Genomic DNA, 19,337 nt, shown 5'->3' with positions numbered 1-19,337 from the left:
TCTTCATTATTTATATTCTTCATATTCTTCATTAAAAAAGAATATATATTCTTCATTACATTCTCCATTATTCTGTCCAGTTTACCAAGTTTACCTTGTTTAAAAAACAAAACAAACAAACTCTGCAAAAAAAAGTAATACATCAGAGAAAATAGACTATTTCACAGTGAAGTTTGTCAGATTTTACTTTCATATAATACTGGTATTTCTATTTAAGATATACTTTTTAAAATGAAGCTTAGCTAAATCAAGAGTTCATTCCCTTCAGGGCAAACATTTTTATCTCCTACAGCTCTGAGAATAGATATTTTTACCTGTCATTTTAAAATATCCAGGACAAAGAAGAATGAAAGTCATCTAAAGGACCCGGAGGTTACCTAAAGTCACTAATAAGCGATGATTTGCTTAACTGGTGCAAAGGAACCTTCTGAGTCCAGAGCTTGTCGGGATGGCTGGAGAAAAGATGCTCCGACACCCAGAGTCGGTATATGAGAGCAGATGTGGAAACCCCCAGTGTTTTTGGACAGAATCGAATTGTCTGTCAGTCAGCTGCCCTCTACAGTGCTGTCTCTTGTTAAACGTGGTGCTTACGTATTTGCTGCACCCAGGAAAGGGGCAGACCTGCTTTGATTCCAGACTTGACTGCTGAGACTCCAGAGGCCCACTCCACTGTTGACCTGTCCAGGCCCCTGACAGATCACAGCACGATGTGAGGCAGCACTGAAAGTCTCAGAGAGTTTGCCAGAGAGAAGAGATAGGGAATGAGATTCAGTTCCTCCCCAGAAAGGGGCTCCTCCAGGTGCTCCATAGCACTTCCTCCCTCCCAAGCTGTGTCCAGACACTTTATACCCCTAGATTTTATTTTTTTTAATTTTTTTTAACGTTTATTTATTTTTGAGACAGAGAGAGACAGAGCATGAACGGGGGAGGGTCAGAGAGAGAGGGAGACACAGGATCTGAAACAGGCTCCAGGCTCTGAGCAGTCAGCACAGAGCCCGACGCGGGGCTCGAACTCACAGACCGCGAGATCATGACCTGAGCCGAAGTCGGACGCTTAACCAACTGAGCCACCCAGGCGCCCCTATAACCCTAGATTTTAAACAAGAATAAACTCATCTCCCAGAAGAGGAGTTGATTTACTTCAGGTGTTCAGCACTTTCCATCCTTCCCCACTATCCATCCCCTGGTAAAGGCAGGTAATTGCTACCTGATTTATGATCAAACTGTAATTGACATTTGTACAAAATTTATGTCTCTCTGTCATGTAATGCTCTCCAAGGTGTATAATTATTTTTAAAACTAGGCAGCCAAACAGAACTAAAAATGAGATAACTTTTGTCTCCACAGAATATATTTTGCATGCACTTAAGGAACCAAGGTTTGTTTTTTTGTTTGTGTGTTTGTTTGTTTTTTAAACAGGGAAAAGTCATAAGCGCACATGATTCACTCAGAATGTTACATTCAGGACCACATTCCAGCATCATCTCCGGCAGCCCTCCCTTGCCACATTGAAGTAGTCTGTCCTCTCCCTCATACCTCTCTGCCTTGGCTCGTGACGGTTCTGTTTCTGGAAACTACTTGCACCTCTGCTTCCCTGGTTAATTCCTACTCAGACATCAGAGCTGGAAGCCCTGGAAGCCATTGCACTGAGGCGGCCTCCTCTGGAGTTGCCGTCGTCCCCCGTGTCCATCTTTTTCATTGCTCTTACAAGGGTTATTCTAAATAGCTGGTTATTTATCTGTGTTCTCTCTTGTGCAGTGAGTTTCACAAAGGAAGAGAATGTCTCTTGTTTCTTCTTGCTTTCATTGCCAGCTCTTGGTAGGGACTCAAATATTTGCTGAATGAAATGAAATTTTGTTGATGGAATGAGATGACCATTTTCACACCGTCCTGGCTGACGTTTGTTTGCTTGTTTGCTCGTTTAGACAAACGTGAGAATAGATGGCAGAATTCCATAGCAAGCTTATATTTGGGGATGTGAAGTCCTATGTGTAAAACACCTGTATGCCCATATCTTATCCCTATTTCTGACAGCCCACTTTTTCTTCTTTTTAAAAAATGTTTCTTTATTTTGAGAGAGAGAGATGGTGCAAGTGTGTGCAAGCAGGGGAGGGGCAGAGGGAGATGGGGAGAATCTTAAGCAGGCTCCACGCTCAGCACAGAGGACATCGCGGGGCTGTATCTCGTGACCTTGAGATCATGATCTGAGCTGAAACCAAGAGGTGGATGCTTAACCAACTGAGCTACACAGGCGCCCCAGCCACATTTGAATAATAATTGAAATTAGGAGTTAATGCTTCTTATTAGTATGACAAACATGGCCACTAATCAGCATTAAACAATGGGCTGTTCTCTCTCTCCTACCTGCCGGTGTCCTCTGCCCTTGTCCCAACTACCACAGGCACTTGGTCATGGGATTGTGCCACCGTTCTTACTCATGTCCCTGCCTTTATATTTCTAGCTTCTAAAGTTGGTGGTATTTACCTTTAGAAACTCATGTGCACGACTAGATCAGGGATTGCCAATGAAATTCCAGTTTTCCAGAATAACAGCTTAAGTAGAATTTTTTTTAAGTTTATTTATTTTGAGAGGGAGAGTATACATGAGGGAGTGCTAGCCCCAGGAAGGGGCAGAGAGAGAGGTAGAGAGAATGGGGGAGAGAGGATCCCAAGCAGGCTCTGCACTAATGCGGGGCTCGATCTCACCAACTATGAGATCATGACCTGAGCAGAAATCAAGAGTCGGATGCTTAACCAACCGAGCCACCCAGATGCCCTTAGAATGTTTATTGTAAAAATGCACATGACTGACCAGAAAAGATAGGGCTTTGGGATTGGTGCTTTCCATATTTTTCAGGCCAAGTTACCACCTCGTAGGGGAGACAGAAGAAAAGGATTTTTGCACCTGTATAACAACTTGAAATAACTAGAGTCGGGAACTAGAAAAGTGGATCCATAAATATTTACTGCTTTATATAGCATACTTAAAACAGTCTAGTAAATATGCATTAAGAAGGGAAGGGCAGCTGTGAATCATCACTGAGCAATTATTTTGAGTAAAGACACTTTAACAGACATTCAGTTCCTGACCACAATATTCTAGGGTTGATATTATCATTACTGCTGTACTAATAAAGGAACAAAAGCTCAGAAAGGCTAAGTAACTCTTCAGAAGTCTCTCAGCTAATAAGTCACAGAGACACCATTTTTCTCCATGGCCACATGATTCTGGTCACATGGCTGCAGTCTTTTCGGTACACCCACACATTTGGCAGTGTAAGAGATTAAAAGGTGCTTTCTTAAAATATAGACCGTGTTCTCATGGAGCTCGTAATAAAACACAAGACAAAACAGGGTAGAATTATATATGGAGCGTGGTAGAGGAAGTGGGACATATTAAGTTTGATGGAGTTGGCGGAGGTAGAAAGGCTCTGTAAACACAGGCAGGCATAGGACACAGACTTGGAAGAGGAGGGCACATACCAGGCACGGCCACTGGAGCAGGAAAACCGGCCGCATGTTTGGGATATGGCTGTCAGTCCACTTCGGCCGCACATGTGTTACATGTAGGGAAGCTGCTAGAGGTCAAGCTGGGAAGATGTCTGGGGCCATACTGAGATTTTGAGTACCATGTAGAGGATTGTACTTAATTCTGTAGGCACTGGGGATACACCGAAGGAGGGTCGTGTGTGTGTGGTGTGTGGACTGGGGTGGCTTTGGTTATTTGTTCCATTTTGTTTTAATCAAAAAAAGACTTTGATGAAAGTGGGCTTCTTTAGGCACATTAATATGGTCATGGGGGCAGGGGGATAGGTCCACATGGGCAGTCACCAGAGGCAGGGAGAGCCATCACTGGCCATGGACAGGGGAGGAGAGGGGTCCTAGGACTGGAGAGGGGCAACAGATATAAAAAAAACACCCCTGTATCTGGGGAGAGAAAAACCAATAGGACATGGCAACTGCTTCACACATGTGCTTGCACATGCCTGTCGGGTCAACCATCGGATCCGGACACCCACAACTGTCACGGCTTCCGTCTCCGGTGCCAGGGATTTAATTCTCTTAAAGTTCAATTCTACTGAAATTTTTACTCCAAGAAGCAATGCTTTTTCGAAACCTAATACCAAATCATTCAAGTCTTAAACTTGTGGAGCGGTGCTCTTTTAAATTGGCGATTTCCCACTTTGCCTGACCCTAAGACTCACCACTCCACTTGTTAAAAACAAAGATTATCAAACTGTCACCCCTAAAGACTGATTTAGTGGTTGTAAGACGGTACCCAGGGATCTGAACTTCTGTCAGAGGCCCCACATAAGTCTTACCGGTGAGCAGGCAAGTTTGGGAAATCATGTCTCGGAGTGCTTTTTCATTCAACAGCTCCATTGGACATGGGGTCAGTCATGTTCCAGCCATCAAATCACCTCTGCTCCCCTACTCTCCTCACTTTGTTTTTCAATTCCTAGATGCTTTACTTGATGACAGGTTCCAGATAGATTTGTACCTACTAAACATCACACTCTTGAAGTCACCTGGCCTCTAGAAGCACAGCTAATCTGCCTTGTGCTTTTTGATCAGACACTGACAGCAATCAGCTGTGACAAATATGAAGGGAAGTCAGAGGTCGGAAAGTTTTGCCTTGGTACTGAAAAACACATTGTTAACACTAAGAAAGATTATTCCAGGGAAAAGGAAAACACTAATTTTAATATTTGTGGGTTTATTGTCAGGATTGCATGGCCTTATGATGGCATCTAAGCAGCTGACCAAAAAAAAAAAAAAAAAATCCCTGCAAATTCTGTGTAGTTTTAATGTTACCGGGCTTTAAATACAAACCAGAGCAGGGTTACCTGTTTCCTAAACAAAATGAATACTTTTCATATTATCCGACCACTGGAGGCCAGAATAGGTACTCAGGAAAAGTTTAGAGGGAAATGCGGAGGCCAGTTCACCAGGAGCATTAGGCACAGATATATCCGTCTCCCCAGTAAAAAGTTTACATTTACTCTGAAGCCAACTCTGCCAAGTTGAAGTTGGTTGACGTTTAGCCTTTCAGCTCTTCAACACTTTTCATCACTGCCAACTGGAATTTTTAACTCCCAATTTTGCTTCCTACTCTACAAATCCATCTCCTTTCTTCCCTTCCCACGATCTCCCTACAACCCACCTCCTTCTGTGTTCACTCGTTCTCTCTTATCATCGTCCATCTCAGCTCCCCAAACACTATGGAGAACACACACTGGCCAATCAAGACTGCCGTGTGGGGAGAGCCCTCATTGACTGAATAAGGTACCTGGAAGCAGAAGGGGACTGGATACAGGGAGAAGAAACAAAATCCCTGCTCTCTTGGACTCCTTAGAAAGTGGGGAAACTGACACATGAGCAAGTGCATACAGAATGATAGTTGCAATGATCAAGGGAAGAACATAATTCAGATGAGAGGGGAGAAGGAACGTCACCAGGAGGCAACAGACAGCTTCACCTGATACACCATTGTCTTGCCCTGCTTGTTGCGTAAGAAACCTAGGAGGAAAGATGCACATTCCTCTTGCTCTTTCACTTGGTAAATACATCAGTCGTGAAATTACTGAGAGTAGGAGAAAGCTTCAATAAATCTCAAGCCCCGCAAAATATAGTAATATTTAGAGGAAATCGTATGTACGTTGCTTTCTGAGAATCAATAGCCTTTTGCTTCCTTTGAAGCGAATTTAAGTAGATGTTTATTGGGGCGCCTGGGTGGTTCAGTCAGCTAAGTGTCCACCTTCGGCTCATCATGACCTCACAGTTTGTGAGTCCGAGCCCTGCGTGGGGCTCTGTGCTGACAGCTCAGAGCCTGGAGCCTGCTTTGGATTCTGTGTCTCCCTCTCTCTCTGCCCCTGCCCGGTTCTCACTCTGTCTCTCTCTCAAAAATAAACATTAGAAACAAAATTAAGTAGAAGTTTATTTTTTTAAGTTTTTTTAAGTTTATTTACTTTGAGAAAGAGAGAGAAAGTGGGGGAGGAGCAGAAAGAGAGGGAGAGGAAGAGAATCCCACACAGGCTGTGCACTAGCAGCCTGGAGCCTGACAGGGCTTGAACTCATGAACTGCGAGATTGTGAACTGAGCTGAAATCAAGAGTCGGATGCTCAACCTATACTGAGCCAGCCAAGCAACCCAGCAATTTAAGTAGAAGTTTAGAATCTAGGCCCTATCGGTTCAAAACATCTTAGGTACACTGAAGAGCATTTGGTTAATTTTAGAAATGTACTTTTATTTATAGAGTGTCTTTTTTCCCATGCTGTCTTATTTACTATTTTAAAAACAAATTGAGAACAACCAGCAGCAAATCAGACTTTGGTAAAAAAGAGCATGAACTGATTATATGTCCCCAAAAGGGTATCACACAATATATATGTGTGTTTGTTACATCAGTGTCCACTTTGAACTCAGGAAGTGCCTGGATGAGATAAGTGAGGGACTGTTTGGTTGTATTAGAAAAGGTATTTTGGGGGGCGCCTGGGTGGCTCAGTCGGTTGGGCGTCCGACTTCAGCTCAGGTCATGATCTCACAGCTTGTGGGTTCAAGCCCCACATCGGGCTCTGTGCTGACAGCTCAGAGCCTGGAGCCTGTTTCAGATTCTGTGTCTCCCTCCCTCTCTTCCTTTTCCCCACTCACGCTCTGTCTCTCTCTGTGTGAAAAATAAATAAACATTAAAAAAAATTAGAAAAGGTATTTTGGGGCGCCTGGGTGGCCCAGTCGTTTAAGCATCTGACTTCAGCTCAGGTCATGATCTCAGGGTTCATGAGTTCAAGCCCCGTGTCGGGCTCTCTGCTGTGGGTCAGCTCAGAGCCTGCTTCAGATCCTCTGTACCCCTAGCTCTCTGCCCCTCCCCCACTTATACAGTCTCGCGCTCTCTCTCTTCTAAGTAAACATTTAAAAAATACTTCAAAATTAAACAGAAAAGTTATTTTATTATTTTTTTAGGTTTATTTATATTGAGAGAGTGAGAAAGAGAGAACTAGCAGGGGAGGGGCAGAGAGAGAGAGAAAGAGGGAATCCCGAGCAGGCTCTGTACTGTCAGTCCAGAGTCTGGCACGAGGCTCCATCTCATGAACCGTGAGATCATGACCTGAGCCAGAATCAAGAGTCAGATGCTTAACTGACTGAGGCACCCAGGCGCCCAAGAAAAGGTATTTCAAAACCAACTATTACCATTGTAGACACATGCTCCTTGGTTGTTGTCCCCAAAATCAACATGTCTTCGGTTTCCTGGCTCCTTGTGTTTTATCAAATAGCTTTAAGTGTAGTTGCGAATATTCCTGTTCGTTCTCATGATATCCCAAGAATTTAGAACAGATGAAATTATTGCCATTTTTCACAAGTAAAAAGATCGGTACTATAGAATAGAAAATGATATTATGGAACACAGGTAGAGCTATGACTAGTAGAGGGAGGCCATTTACAGGGCGCTGCAACTTCTGCAGTTGTGTTCTTAGAAACCTACACAACCAGCACTTTCGCAGAAAAGCTAACTCACCAAAGCCTCCAAGTATTACCCTTGCCGTGCACACTAACATCAGTGACAACAGCTGGTGCCCGCCATGTGACGTATAATCCTAGCTCATGGCCGGGTTCTGATTTTTCATAGATGTTTTTCTTTACAACCTTCTTGAAATCAGGCTGTATTTCCTCCATCGCAGTTTTTGAAACCTCTGTATGTTTGCAGGTGAAACAAAAGGGTCTTAGGTCAGTTAACCCCCTGTTGACCATCAAATAAGATGAGGTAAAGGTAACATTAATATAAAATGGAGAGGTGCCTGCATCATCCCATGAGCTTTAGCCCAACCATCAGGTGGCTATATAATTGGAAAATCTTCTGGTTTTCTAAGTATTTGGAGTTGTTTTTATTCTGGGAACTTCTCGACCTTTGCCTATTCAATTGAAGTCAAAAGGCATTTGAGTAATTAGTGAACACTCAGCACTCATAGCAGCAAAGCAAGGAAAACCAAAAACATTACAGACACTCCAATATCCAATGAGAGGTGTTAAAATTGAGAGTTGTTTTCCTGAAGTATTGGCATAAGCACATCTTAAATGCTCAATAATTTGTCATGGGAGCAAAGCGGTAACAGCTAAGATTTCCCTATAATCAAAATAGTATGACTGAGCTCAGTCCTTTAAGATAGGAATAAATGTACCAAACACATGGATTATAAAAATCACACTAGCATATTTAGGTAGCCTAATTTTTTTTAAGTGTACTTATTTTGAGAGAGAGCGACAGCAGGAGGGGCAGAGAGGGAGAGAGAGAGTCCCAACCAGCTCAGCCCAATGCGGGGCTCCATCTCACGACCCATCATAACCTGAGCCAATACCAAGAGTCGGATGCTTAACCAGCTGAGCCGCTCAGACGCCCCTTAGGTAGCCTAATTTTTAAAACTGTATTATATCAAATGTTTAACCAAATAGACCTTCCAATTAAGAGAAACATTAAATATTTAATTGATGATTTTATTGCTTTCTCTGAGAAGCACAGATAGACTTTGGAATTAACAAAATAGTTCTGACATCTTTAAAAAAGAGATTAGGCTGATATCATGGTAACTCAGTTATTCATGATACTTGTCTTTCTGTCAGTACAGGTATTCAATAATCACTCTGGTAAAGTGGCTTCAGTGTACTATAATCACTCCACTTGACAGACTATTCGTAGTTACTAGAGCACTTCAAAATTCATGCAAAATCTCTGGAAATAATTATCAAGCTATTACCATAGACTGCAAATAGAACTCCAAAATGCATTTCATAGATTTGCTAAAACACATTGTAAGTCTGCCAAATGTAGTTGCTTTTATTTGTTAAGGCATTGAACAGAATTTTAAAAGCAAAAAGCTGAAGGTTGCAAGATCAGTGCACTCGGTGTTAATTGGACAACACTGAATGAGCCGGGCTGCCACGGAAGCACCCTGGATGCGAGCCTCTCAACTCTGTGAATACAGAACGTGCCATGCTCCTGGAGGGTGACTGGAGCTCACAAATGTGCTCCTGGATGTACTTGTGAACCGGTTGGAGAGGAAGTAATTGGTGATAATTAGAGATCAAACATAATAAAGCTGTAGATTGCATCGCTGCTGAATTTATCGATCTGAGTGGGAGGAAGCAGGATTCAACTGATGGGATTGGGCTTAGCAGTGCAGAGCAAAGAGCTCACTCAGCGCACAGGATTTGGATACCCACTCAACTTGGGTATCCTGCAACTGTTCTAAATTCTAGAACTCAAGCGAGAAATGGAAAGTGTTGTTTGATTGTGTCTCACAGGGTCTTGTTTTGGGGAACTTTTCTTTTTCTCTCTCTCTTTCTTTCTTTCTTCTTTTTCTTTTCTTTCTTTTTTTGGTTTATTGTCTAACACATGTTGCTAGAATTCTTTTGTACTCTGACTACCCTCAGGTGGTTAGACGATGCTATTATTGATGAGATCACACCCAAGCTGATTGGGGATCGGCCCAATACTTACACATACACCAAGGCCTTGGGAGAAATGGTGGTGCAACAAGAGAGTGGGAACCTAAACATTGCCATCATAAGGCCCTCCATTGTGGGAGCAACCTGGCAGGAGCCTTTCCCGGTAAGCCCACTCACCTGGATTCCAGATTCCTTGCTTTGCTTCCAAACCAGCATCCTTCTCACCCAATTACTTTCTGATGTTCTCTCCCTCTCTCTCTCTCTCTCTCTCTCTCTCTCTCTCTCTCTCTCTCTGCCTCTCTCTTCTCAGAATATATAGCTGAGTGCAGCGAATCGAACATGAACCCATTGTACTAGGACAAAACTCCATGTTTGGTTCAGAATCTGTCCAGCATGATGCTCCTCTGGGAGCCTAGACTTGGCTGGAGATCTTAAATTCACTTCTTGTTAACCCTAGTGTGAAAATTCCATGGGAGATAGTTTTAGTTCTTGGCTTTCCCTCTATAGTTTAAATATACCAGAATGTTCTTGATGGCCAAACTGGTAGTATTACAACTGCCAGGGCAAATAAGAATCACAAAGTTCACAGAAGGTTCTCAGGGTAGGAATAATAATTTTTGTGTCTGTATACTGCAATATCCTTTTGAAAGTACACTAAATTATACCATCTTTTTTGAAGCAATTTTGTGAAGCTTTAGGGCCCCCCAAATTTGAGCTGTACTACTTATGACAATGGAGCCTTTTAAGTGGTCTCATCTATAAAACTGGGCTAATACTGTTTTAGCCCAATACTGGACCCACTTTGGAGAGTCAACCAAATGAGACAATGTATGAGGAGTGTTTGTGTAGTGTAGTGCCTGGTCCCTAGTAGAAGACTCAACAATCCCTTCATCTTCTCTTTTCTGTCTCCTCTCCTATTTTACACACACACTTTGACTTTTACATATAAAGAAACAGACAGAATAAGGTCAACTGACTTGCTTTTAGGGCTTAGGAGACAAACTCAGAAAGACATTTTCCTCTAACTGCTCCTGAACATATTCTCCCTGTTAACATCTCTAAGCAAGCTAATACAAGTGGAGTTTGGACGCTATGACTTCTCATTTTTGAGAAATGGATAATTCCTACAAATCATGTTTGATTTGTAGTGTTCCCCTGGAGAATTAAAATCAGGACTGAGGTGGAGAAAAATGATGGTTAATAAGTGGATTGGCGGGTTATGATATTAAGACAAGGTGCAATTTAGCCTGTAAGAGGTCATAGAACAATTTGAAATTCCCCATGACTCCTCCAGAATGCTGGCAGAATCTTAATTCTTGCACAAGTGCAGAAATATCCAGTGCTTTGCCATTGATCTTTGTCTCTGGCCTTAGAAAAACTGGCTTAGACTGTTCTATCAGCCAGGGTCTCAGTGCTCTTTTTTGAAATTTATTAAAGTCAGACTGCAGATGTTACAGATATATTATGATTTTCTGACATGTGTAACCAATAGAGATCTTTTTTTCTTTTAGGGTTGGGTTGATAACTTAAATGGACCTAGTGGACTCATTATTGCGGTATGTATAACACTGTAGAAACAACTACTTGAAATGTAGTGGAGGAATGGTAAGGAAATGCTTAGTGTTGCTATGGCTTCATTGATCCAAAACCATAAATGTTACTTTATTATTATCGAAGCAACTTAATCTCAGTTTTGCTGATTGGAAAATAGAGGCAGGATGAAATTACTTCTATTGTTTGTAGATTTTATTATCAGGAAAACAGAGGTCCTGTGAGATCAATTACGATTTAGGAGTTATTTTTGGAAAAATCTGAGCATCAAGGACCATGTCTGTATTTCCCTTTGATTACCACAAGATGGGAGTGTTTCCTCCTTTTTGCTCTTTATTAATAGCTTGAATTAGTACACCAAACTGGGGATGCAATAAACGTCACATTCCCAAAGATTAAATTTTTTATTATAATACACATATAAGAGTTTTGCGTGGATAGAAATTCTATGTATGTATATATATATATATATATATATATATATATACACACACACACACACATAATATGTATGTGTATATATACATGTATATATGTATATATATGTACGTATATATACATATATGTATGTGTATATATATGTATGTATATATATACATACATCAATAACTGGTGCTCAACAGATACAAGAAAGAGAAACACCCACTGGAGCAAATTTTTCACATGTAAAAATTGATGACTTTAGTAAATACTTTTCACCAATAACCCTCTCACAGACAAGTAGAAATGTCAGTGGTGCCTGTAAGTCATCATCAGTGGGTTTCTCCCTGCACTGAAGGCTGATGTGGTTGACATGAGCCGTGACCTAGTTCACAGTTCACGCTGAAACACTGTAAGACCAGAACCATTACTCTACTCTTTAGGACAATGAATAGGAATTCAATTCTCTCCCTGAATTTAAATCTTATTAGAAACCTCATGCTTCAGGTTATTTCTGTTCTTCTCAGAGCTAGGTCCAACGTGAACTAACATATAAGAGAGTGAATTGTGACTACCTGTCAAAGACAGGGACAGTGAACTTCCTTCTGATTTCTTTATTTTTCTAGCAGCCCCTCTCTTTTTGTTCTCTACCTGTCTTCAATTCTTTCTTCTTTAAAGCTTAGTTGGGGTTAATATTTGGTAACTTAGAACATAATTATTTTAACATGATCCTAGAATGAGTTTCTTTATATTATTTATAAATCACATTTATTCCGATTTTCTAAATTTTTTAAAACTGATTTTTTACATCCAAAGGAAGGGGAACCAGTTACAAGAAAATAAAAATGAGGAACATAAGAAAGTGCTAACCATTGCAAATCGATGCTAGAAATATGCAGGGTATCAATAACTTCATAAAATCAAGAAACATGACTATTTATTAACTGACTTATTTGTTGGCATGACTTATTTATTAATGTTAATAATTCCCAATTCTTACACCTACATAAGATCAGTGATCTGTGAACTAAGATACTTAACACTTAACAAAAAGTGGTGGCCCTTTCCTAAGTAATAAAAAAGTTTTTGTGGAATGGTAGAACTTTATTAATTTTTTTAAAAAGTTTATTTATTTTGAGGAGGGGGAGAAGGGGCAGAGAGAGAGAGAGAGAGAGAGAGAGAGAGAGAGAGAGAGAATCCCAAGCAGGCTCCACAGTGTCAGCACAGAGCCTGATGCAGGGCTCGAACTCACGAACCATGAGATCATGACTTGAGCCAAAAACCAAGAGTTGGATGCTTCACCAACTGAGCCACCCAGGTGCCCCTAATTTTTAAAAGTGTCTCTTAAACCTTTAGTGTCTACTATTGTTTGTAAGCTACTAGGCACTAGCAGAAAATGACATCATTTAAGAAATGGTAAACTAGGGGCGCCTGGGTGGCTCAGTTGGTTAAGCGTCCCACTTCGGCTCAGGTCACGATCTCGCAGTATGTGAGTTCGAGCCCCGCGTGGGGCTCTGTGCTGACTGCTCAGAGCCTGGAGCCTGTTTCAGATTCTGTGTCTCCCTCTCTCTCTGACCCTCCCCCGTTCGTGCTCTGTCTCTGTCTCAAAAATAAATAAACGTTAAAAAAAAAAAAAATTTTTTTTTAAATAAAAAAAATTTTAAAAAAATGGTAAACTAGTAATAGTGGGAAATTTGGGAAACCTTAATTCTTAAAATATCTCATGGATTAATTATTAAATGTGAAAAAACTGTTGGTGTTTATTAACTAGATATACTAACCTCTCACAAATCTGAGGAACTCCACTCTCTAAAGGGACCTGAGGACTATTGTGGAAATGCTGGCATTTGAGGTGAACTTGGCTGGGGGGTTGGGTCGGCTGAGAAAAGTCAGCCTTAGCACAATAACCCAGTCAGCAGCGAGTCAGTGCTAACTGTTGTAACTAGCGGTATTAGTATTAGCCCCAATTATTACTTAAAACCTATTTTATGTTCTTTTTTCCTGTGCAGGCCGGGAAAGGGTTTCTCCGGTCCATAAGAGCTACTCCGATGGCAGTGGCAGATTTAATTCCAGTTGATACAGTTGTCAATCTCACCTTGGCTGTAGGATGGTACACAGCAGTTCACAGGTGTGCATGCATAAGCCAGCTTGCAGAGCTTTGACGAGGAGGAGGGTGAATATGTTAGGCTTATTATATGCATTTGATTGCAGAAGACCCCAAATGTGAAAGAGGATTTAATATTTTACATAGTTTCAAATATGCTATCACGTATGCATGGAGGTGTTTTATAAATACTGATGTGCATTTTGATCATAAAGTAACAAACTCTTTAAATCCTTTAACCATAAAATTGATAACCAAAAAGAGTTTTTCCTTCTATTCGGTAATTTAAAATACAGCTTCCTTTTTCAAGGCAAAGGAGATAAAAGTGGGTGAAATGAGGGCATCTTTTATATTTTATAGAACTGCTCACTTCCTGATAAATGCCAAAATCTCAGATCACCATATGGGGGCTATTTCCTAGTACCAAAAAAAAAAAAAAAAAAAAAAAGTTGTTTATATATTTGGCTTTGATAGTAAATGACAAATAGAATTAAAATTTTCTTATTTGAAATCAGCCATTTAGATGTTTTTCAATCCAGCAGGGCTTAACTGGATTTAGGAGAAAACATAGACTATATTTTGCCCAGTAACCATGTCCAGAAGTAAGGAATGTGACCCACTTTCTCATTGTCATGGTACCTCCATTTGCTGCTTAAATACATCAACCTTTGTGAGCTCTCTGTGTGCACATGCACAAACACGCATATTTCCCTAGTCTTCTTCCATTTTGCTTTTTTACCCAAAGAAGGAACAAAAGATGGAAATGTTGCTTTCATTTGGAAACTACTGAAACAATCTTGTTTAAATGTTATTTTTCCTTATATTTTTTCCATTAGTCTTTCATTTAGTTGTATTTATTTAATTTTTATTTCATTTTTCAGACCTAAGTCAACATTAATCTACCATTGTACATCTGGTAACTTCAATCCTTGTAACTGGGGCAAAATGGGTAAGTGTCTATAGAGATGTAACTACCTAACAATTAGTGTCTGCCCTCACACTGTGAATGTCTACCACAGGGGTAGGGGGTGGGGATGGACAAAATGTGTTCTGGAGCTTGGAGTCAAGTGGGAGAAAAAGACAAAAAATAAGCAAAAAAGAAAATAATTAGAAATTATAAATGTGTAAGAGTTAACTAGAATGTACTGTGGTACATCAAAGGGAGTCAGTGGAATATCTACATGATTGTAAGCAATAAGGGGTTCATTGGCTACAAAGATTTTAAAAATCAAGAAAACTGAGCAAAAGTCAGCAATGATAAGTAATGTCCATAATGAAATATTCCTGCTGGGGCAGCTGCTCCCATGTGCATATCCCTTGCCCCCCTTGCTCCCTCACTGAGATTGTGAAATGATCAATGACCAAGTAGATTTAGAAAAGTTCAATACTACTAACTTTTGTTACTGAGTCAGCAATACTCTTCATTGATTTATACAGTGAGCCTTACATGTGACCTTGAAAGTATCTTGTTGAAGTAATTAATCCTGCATGTAAAAGAAAATTAGCTAACCAATCTTGTCCTCCTTTGTCAATTTAGGAGTTGTCCTGCAAATATGTGAAACTTTTAGAACATCTAATTTTGTTTAGATACTAGCTATAGAAAAAATCAAATGAACTTCATTTGTTAGAATCTGATTCCCAATTCAGAACACTCTGCTATGCTATTGTTTGCAAAGTTGTTACTTCAGTAAAAATGAAATGATCTACTATCATCAAAGTTCTTCAGATCATATATCCAGTTCTTTAGATCATATATCTAAATAATTCTGAACATATTTGGAAATAAATCTCCTCTACGTCAGTAACAGAATTATGATATCACTTATAAAAGTGGCATTCATAGAAGCAAACCAGATATCTTAGGCTCTTAAATAAAACATGTAAATTACATTTCTGAAATTTACAAGTCTTCCTCCTGCTGCAACTTATTATCTGTTTTTTTCAAATTATACAATATCACAGTTGAAAGTAATCTTAAAAATAATCTAGTGGCCTTGCTTTATTTTACATATGAGGCCCGGGAGAATAAAAGATCTATTCAAATTCATATGGAGGCTGGTACCCAAAATAGAAGTAGAAGATGCATCTCTTGACCCTCCCCAATGGTCAGTAACCACTTCACTAGTGATTCTTAAAAGTGATTATGGGGCGCCTGGGTGGCGCAGTCGGTTAAGCGTCCGACTTCAGCCAGGTCACGATCTCGCGGTATGTGAGTTCGAGCCCCGCGTGGGGCTCTGTGCTGACTGCTCAGAGCCTGGAGCCTGTTTCAGATTCTGTGTCTCCCTCTCTCTCTGCCCCTCCCCCGTTCATGCTATGTCTCTCTCTGTCCCAAAAATAAATAAAAAACGTTGAAAAAAAAAAATTAAAAAAAAAAAAAAAAGTGATTATGACTCCCTCTGGGAGGAGAACAGTCCAGATTCCTGGGCCAGATGTTTCTTGAGAATCTTTTCTGTGTAAGGTATATATATTTTATATAGATTTCCAGGCAATCTTGTTTAAGGAGGACAATAATCATATCACCATAAGAATTGGTATCATTATACCATGTTTTCACTCTTACGTGGATCCTGAGAAACCTAACAGAAACCCATGGGGGAGGGGAGGGGGAAAAAAAAAAACAAAAAGAGGTTAGAGTGGGAGAGAGCCAAAGCATAAGAGACTCTTAAAAACTGAGAACTGAGGGTTGATGGTGGGTGGGAGGGAGGGGAGGGTGGGTGATGGGTATTGAGGAGGGCACCTTTTGGGATGAGCACTGGGTGTTGCATGGAAACCATTTTGACAATAAATTTCATATATTGGAAAAAAAAGAATTGGTATCATTATAATTGAAAAATGAACTTAGGCATAACCTTTGAAAATTTTACATACATAAAATAAATATTGAATTTGAATTAGTTTTTTTTTAAATAATTATTTTACAACTGTACATTAAAAGTTTTTAACTAGGTTTTATCTACATAACAATGTAAAAAATTATTGTGAAAAAAAGTCTGGAGACAAGAGTGGACGATTGAGTCTGGATATTCCTAGAGAAGCAGAAATACCCAAGAAGTAAAAGACTGGTATTTAAAGTGAACCAATATAAGGGAATCCTGCCTTGATATTCTCTATTTTACTTAAACTTTATGAAGCTTTAAGTAACCCTTTATAGGGGCGCCTGGGTGTCTCAGGTGTCTCAGTCGGTTAAGCGTCCGACTTTGGCTTAGGTCATGATCTCGCGGTTCGTGAGTTTGTGCCCCGCTTTGGGCTCTGTGCTGACAGCTCAGAGCCTGGAGCCTGCTCCGGATTCTGTGTCTCTCTCTCTGCCCCTACCCCACTCGCTCACTTGCTCTCTCTCAAAAATAAACATTAAAAATTTTTTTCTAAAAGGTAACCCTTTACAAAGGTTTAAGTAAAATGTGAAGAAACTTTCCTGATGGTTCTGCTAGTAACAATCCAGCCTAGGAAATAAAGCCTTCAGGTTCTGTCTTGGGGCTTTCAGAATAGACTAGATATCCTTGGAACCAATGATGGATTTAAGTTTTTCCAAACAGTACTTCACTGTATTGACTAGAACTATTATTTCCCCAAGAAGTTGCTTTTAGTGTAAGGTTTCAAGAAAAGGACCCACTTTGTAACCCATTCTCATTGTTTGATTTTTGCAGGTGACCTCTTGCCTGGCATAAATAACCTTAATATTGTCTCAGAGATTGATTCTTGACTCTACACAGCAAATCATTAGTCTTTGTCATCTTGACCCATTGCAACCTCGACTACAGTGGGCTTATATGCGCCTGGACTTAGTGCTCTATTTTTTCCGCAGGATTCCAAGTCTTGGCAACCTTTGAAAAAGTCCCATTTGAGAGAGCTTTTCGGAGGCCGAATGCGGACTTCACATCCAGTACCATCACAAGCCAGTACTGGAATGCAGTCAGCCACCGAGCCCCTGCCATCATCTACGACTTCTATCTACGGCTCACAGGAAGGAAGCCCAGGTAAGAAGCTGAAGTCAATTGCTTTAAGAGTGTTGCCGCATGGAAGATTAGGATCCCAAAGTCCTTAGCCCTCCTTTCGTCTGGGGATCAAAAGAGATAACTAAATCATACACACACACACACACACACACACACACACACGTATGTATATATTTGGGGACAAAACCAAAGCAGTAGTAGTGAGAAGCCCCAGAGGGACTCCTACCTTAAAAATCCTCTATCATAATAATGGAAGTTCAATATTGAAGAACTTGGTGAATTCAGCAAGTAATCATCCACCAAAAGGAAAGCAACTGAGACTCTAAGTCTGGGGTTTTCTAAATTGTTAGGTAATATTAAAATAATGATAACAGCCTCACTTACACACACACACACACACACACACACACACACACGGAATGATGTGGGATGATCTCGTTTTCATTCTCACAACCCAGAGAGGATATTCTCGGTATGCCAGTTTTACAAATAGGATGTAGAAGCTGCGGGGAAGAATTTAAAGTAGATTCCAAGTGACAGAGTAAAGATATGGAGAAACCTGAACCAGATTTACTGCCACCTAGAGGTGAGTAAAGAAATAAAGGGAACAAGGTAGAATGAAATGTGTGGATGCTGAGGCAGCTGTGTCGCCATCTAGCTGTGTGACATAGGACGTATCCCTTTCTCTCACTTAAATTCTGTGTCTTGAATATTGTCTCTGAAGAGTCATAATTATAAGTACCAAAGGCAATTGCTGCAAGCAAGAATCAGGAGCATGAATAGCATTGCCTTCTGTTCTAGTCTCTCTACAGGAGGAAGCCTCTCTCAGCATGTTGAATTTCCATCCTTCTTAGTGCAAGTGACTAAAACTTAGGCAATGTTACTTTTATCCAAATTTTCAGAGACCCAATTTAGAGCTGATAACTCAATAATCATCAGCTTTTTCTTGAGCAAGGTGAAAAGGAGACATTGTGGCTATGGAGAAAATATTTGCATAGGGCTTTTTTTTTTATTATTATTTTGAGAGAGAGCGCATACGCATGTGAGCAGGGAAGGGGCAAAGAGCGAGAGAATTCCAAGCAGGCTCTGTGCTGTCAGCATGGAGCCTGACATGGGGCTTGAACTCACAAACCTTAGGATCATGATCTGAGCCAAAATCAAGATCGGGTGCTTAACCGACTGAGCCACCCAAGCACCCCAGGTATGGGGCTTATTAAATAAAGATGGGAAGAGAAGAAAAACCTATTGTAGGCAGAAATGCTAAAGATTTTAACACAGATCAGGGTTGGAAGAAGACCTGCAGAAAGAGCAAAGTTTCATAAGCAGAAAAGAGAAACAGGAGGAAGGGACCTAATAAAAATCTTTATGAATTTTGTTTGTGAGAAATTAAACTAATATTTGTGGGAAATGGGTAGGTTTGTTTGGTCACAGGTATTTTAGGAAATAATCTTTATGGCAGAAAATGGCAGAACCCTTTGAGACCCTTTCCCTTCCCAGGTGTGTGTGTATATAATCTTTTATGCACTTACAACCATATATAGACATGCATATAGTTTTGCGTTGAGGTGTGTGTGTGTGTGTGTGTGTGTATGCAAATCAGGCCTGCAAATTTTCTAACTTTTTTCACTAATGGCCCATGAAAATCAAAGTCATTCTGCCTACTGGTGTCCTTTTAACTCTTCCAAACAATGCGGTCATGAGTATCAGTGCACATGAATTTTTTTAGAACATGCCACTGGGTCTGGGGAGGAAGCTGAGGCGTGTGATTGCTATACTGGAGGATGTCTCTGAATTTTGTGACTACTGCCGGGCTGCCCTAAAGGAAGGCTCTGTCAGTTTGACAATTGGCACTATCACATCAGCACATGAGGG

General features: G+C 40.5%; 1 protein-coding gene across 2 annotated transcripts in view; it reads left to right on the top strand.

The window, feature by feature from the left end:
• The window catches only part of FAR2 (fatty acyl-CoA reductase 2), a 158,143-nt gene that overhangs the window by 125,875 nt on the left and 12,931 nt on the right, over nucleotides 1-19,337 (top strand). For both annotated transcript variants that reach the window (XM_058743211.1, XM_058743212.1), the window contains exons 5-9: nucleotides 9,423-9,600; nucleotides 10,949-10,993; nucleotides 13,418-13,536; nucleotides 14,394-14,461; nucleotides 17,315-17,486. In XM_058743211.1, coding sequence (XP_058599194.1) covers nucleotides 9,423-9,600; nucleotides 10,949-10,993; nucleotides 13,418-13,536; nucleotides 14,394-14,461; nucleotides 17,315-17,486 — 582 coding nt within the window. The remainder of the gene's footprint in view (nucleotides 1-9,422; nucleotides 9,601-10,948; nucleotides 10,994-13,417; nucleotides 13,537-14,393; nucleotides 14,462-17,314; nucleotides 17,487-19,337) is intronic.

The sequence above is a fragment of the Neofelis nebulosa genome, chromosome 8, assembly GCF_028018385.1.
Source record: "Neofelis nebulosa isolate mNeoNeb1 chromosome 8, mNeoNeb1.pri, whole genome shotgun sequence".
In the NCBI taxonomy this organism is placed as follows: Eukaryota; Metazoa; Chordata; class Mammalia; order Carnivora; family Felidae; genus Neofelis; species Neofelis nebulosa.
The sequence above is the reverse complement of the archived record's forward strand: the minus strand, read 5'-3'. Positions and strand labels throughout refer to the sequence as shown.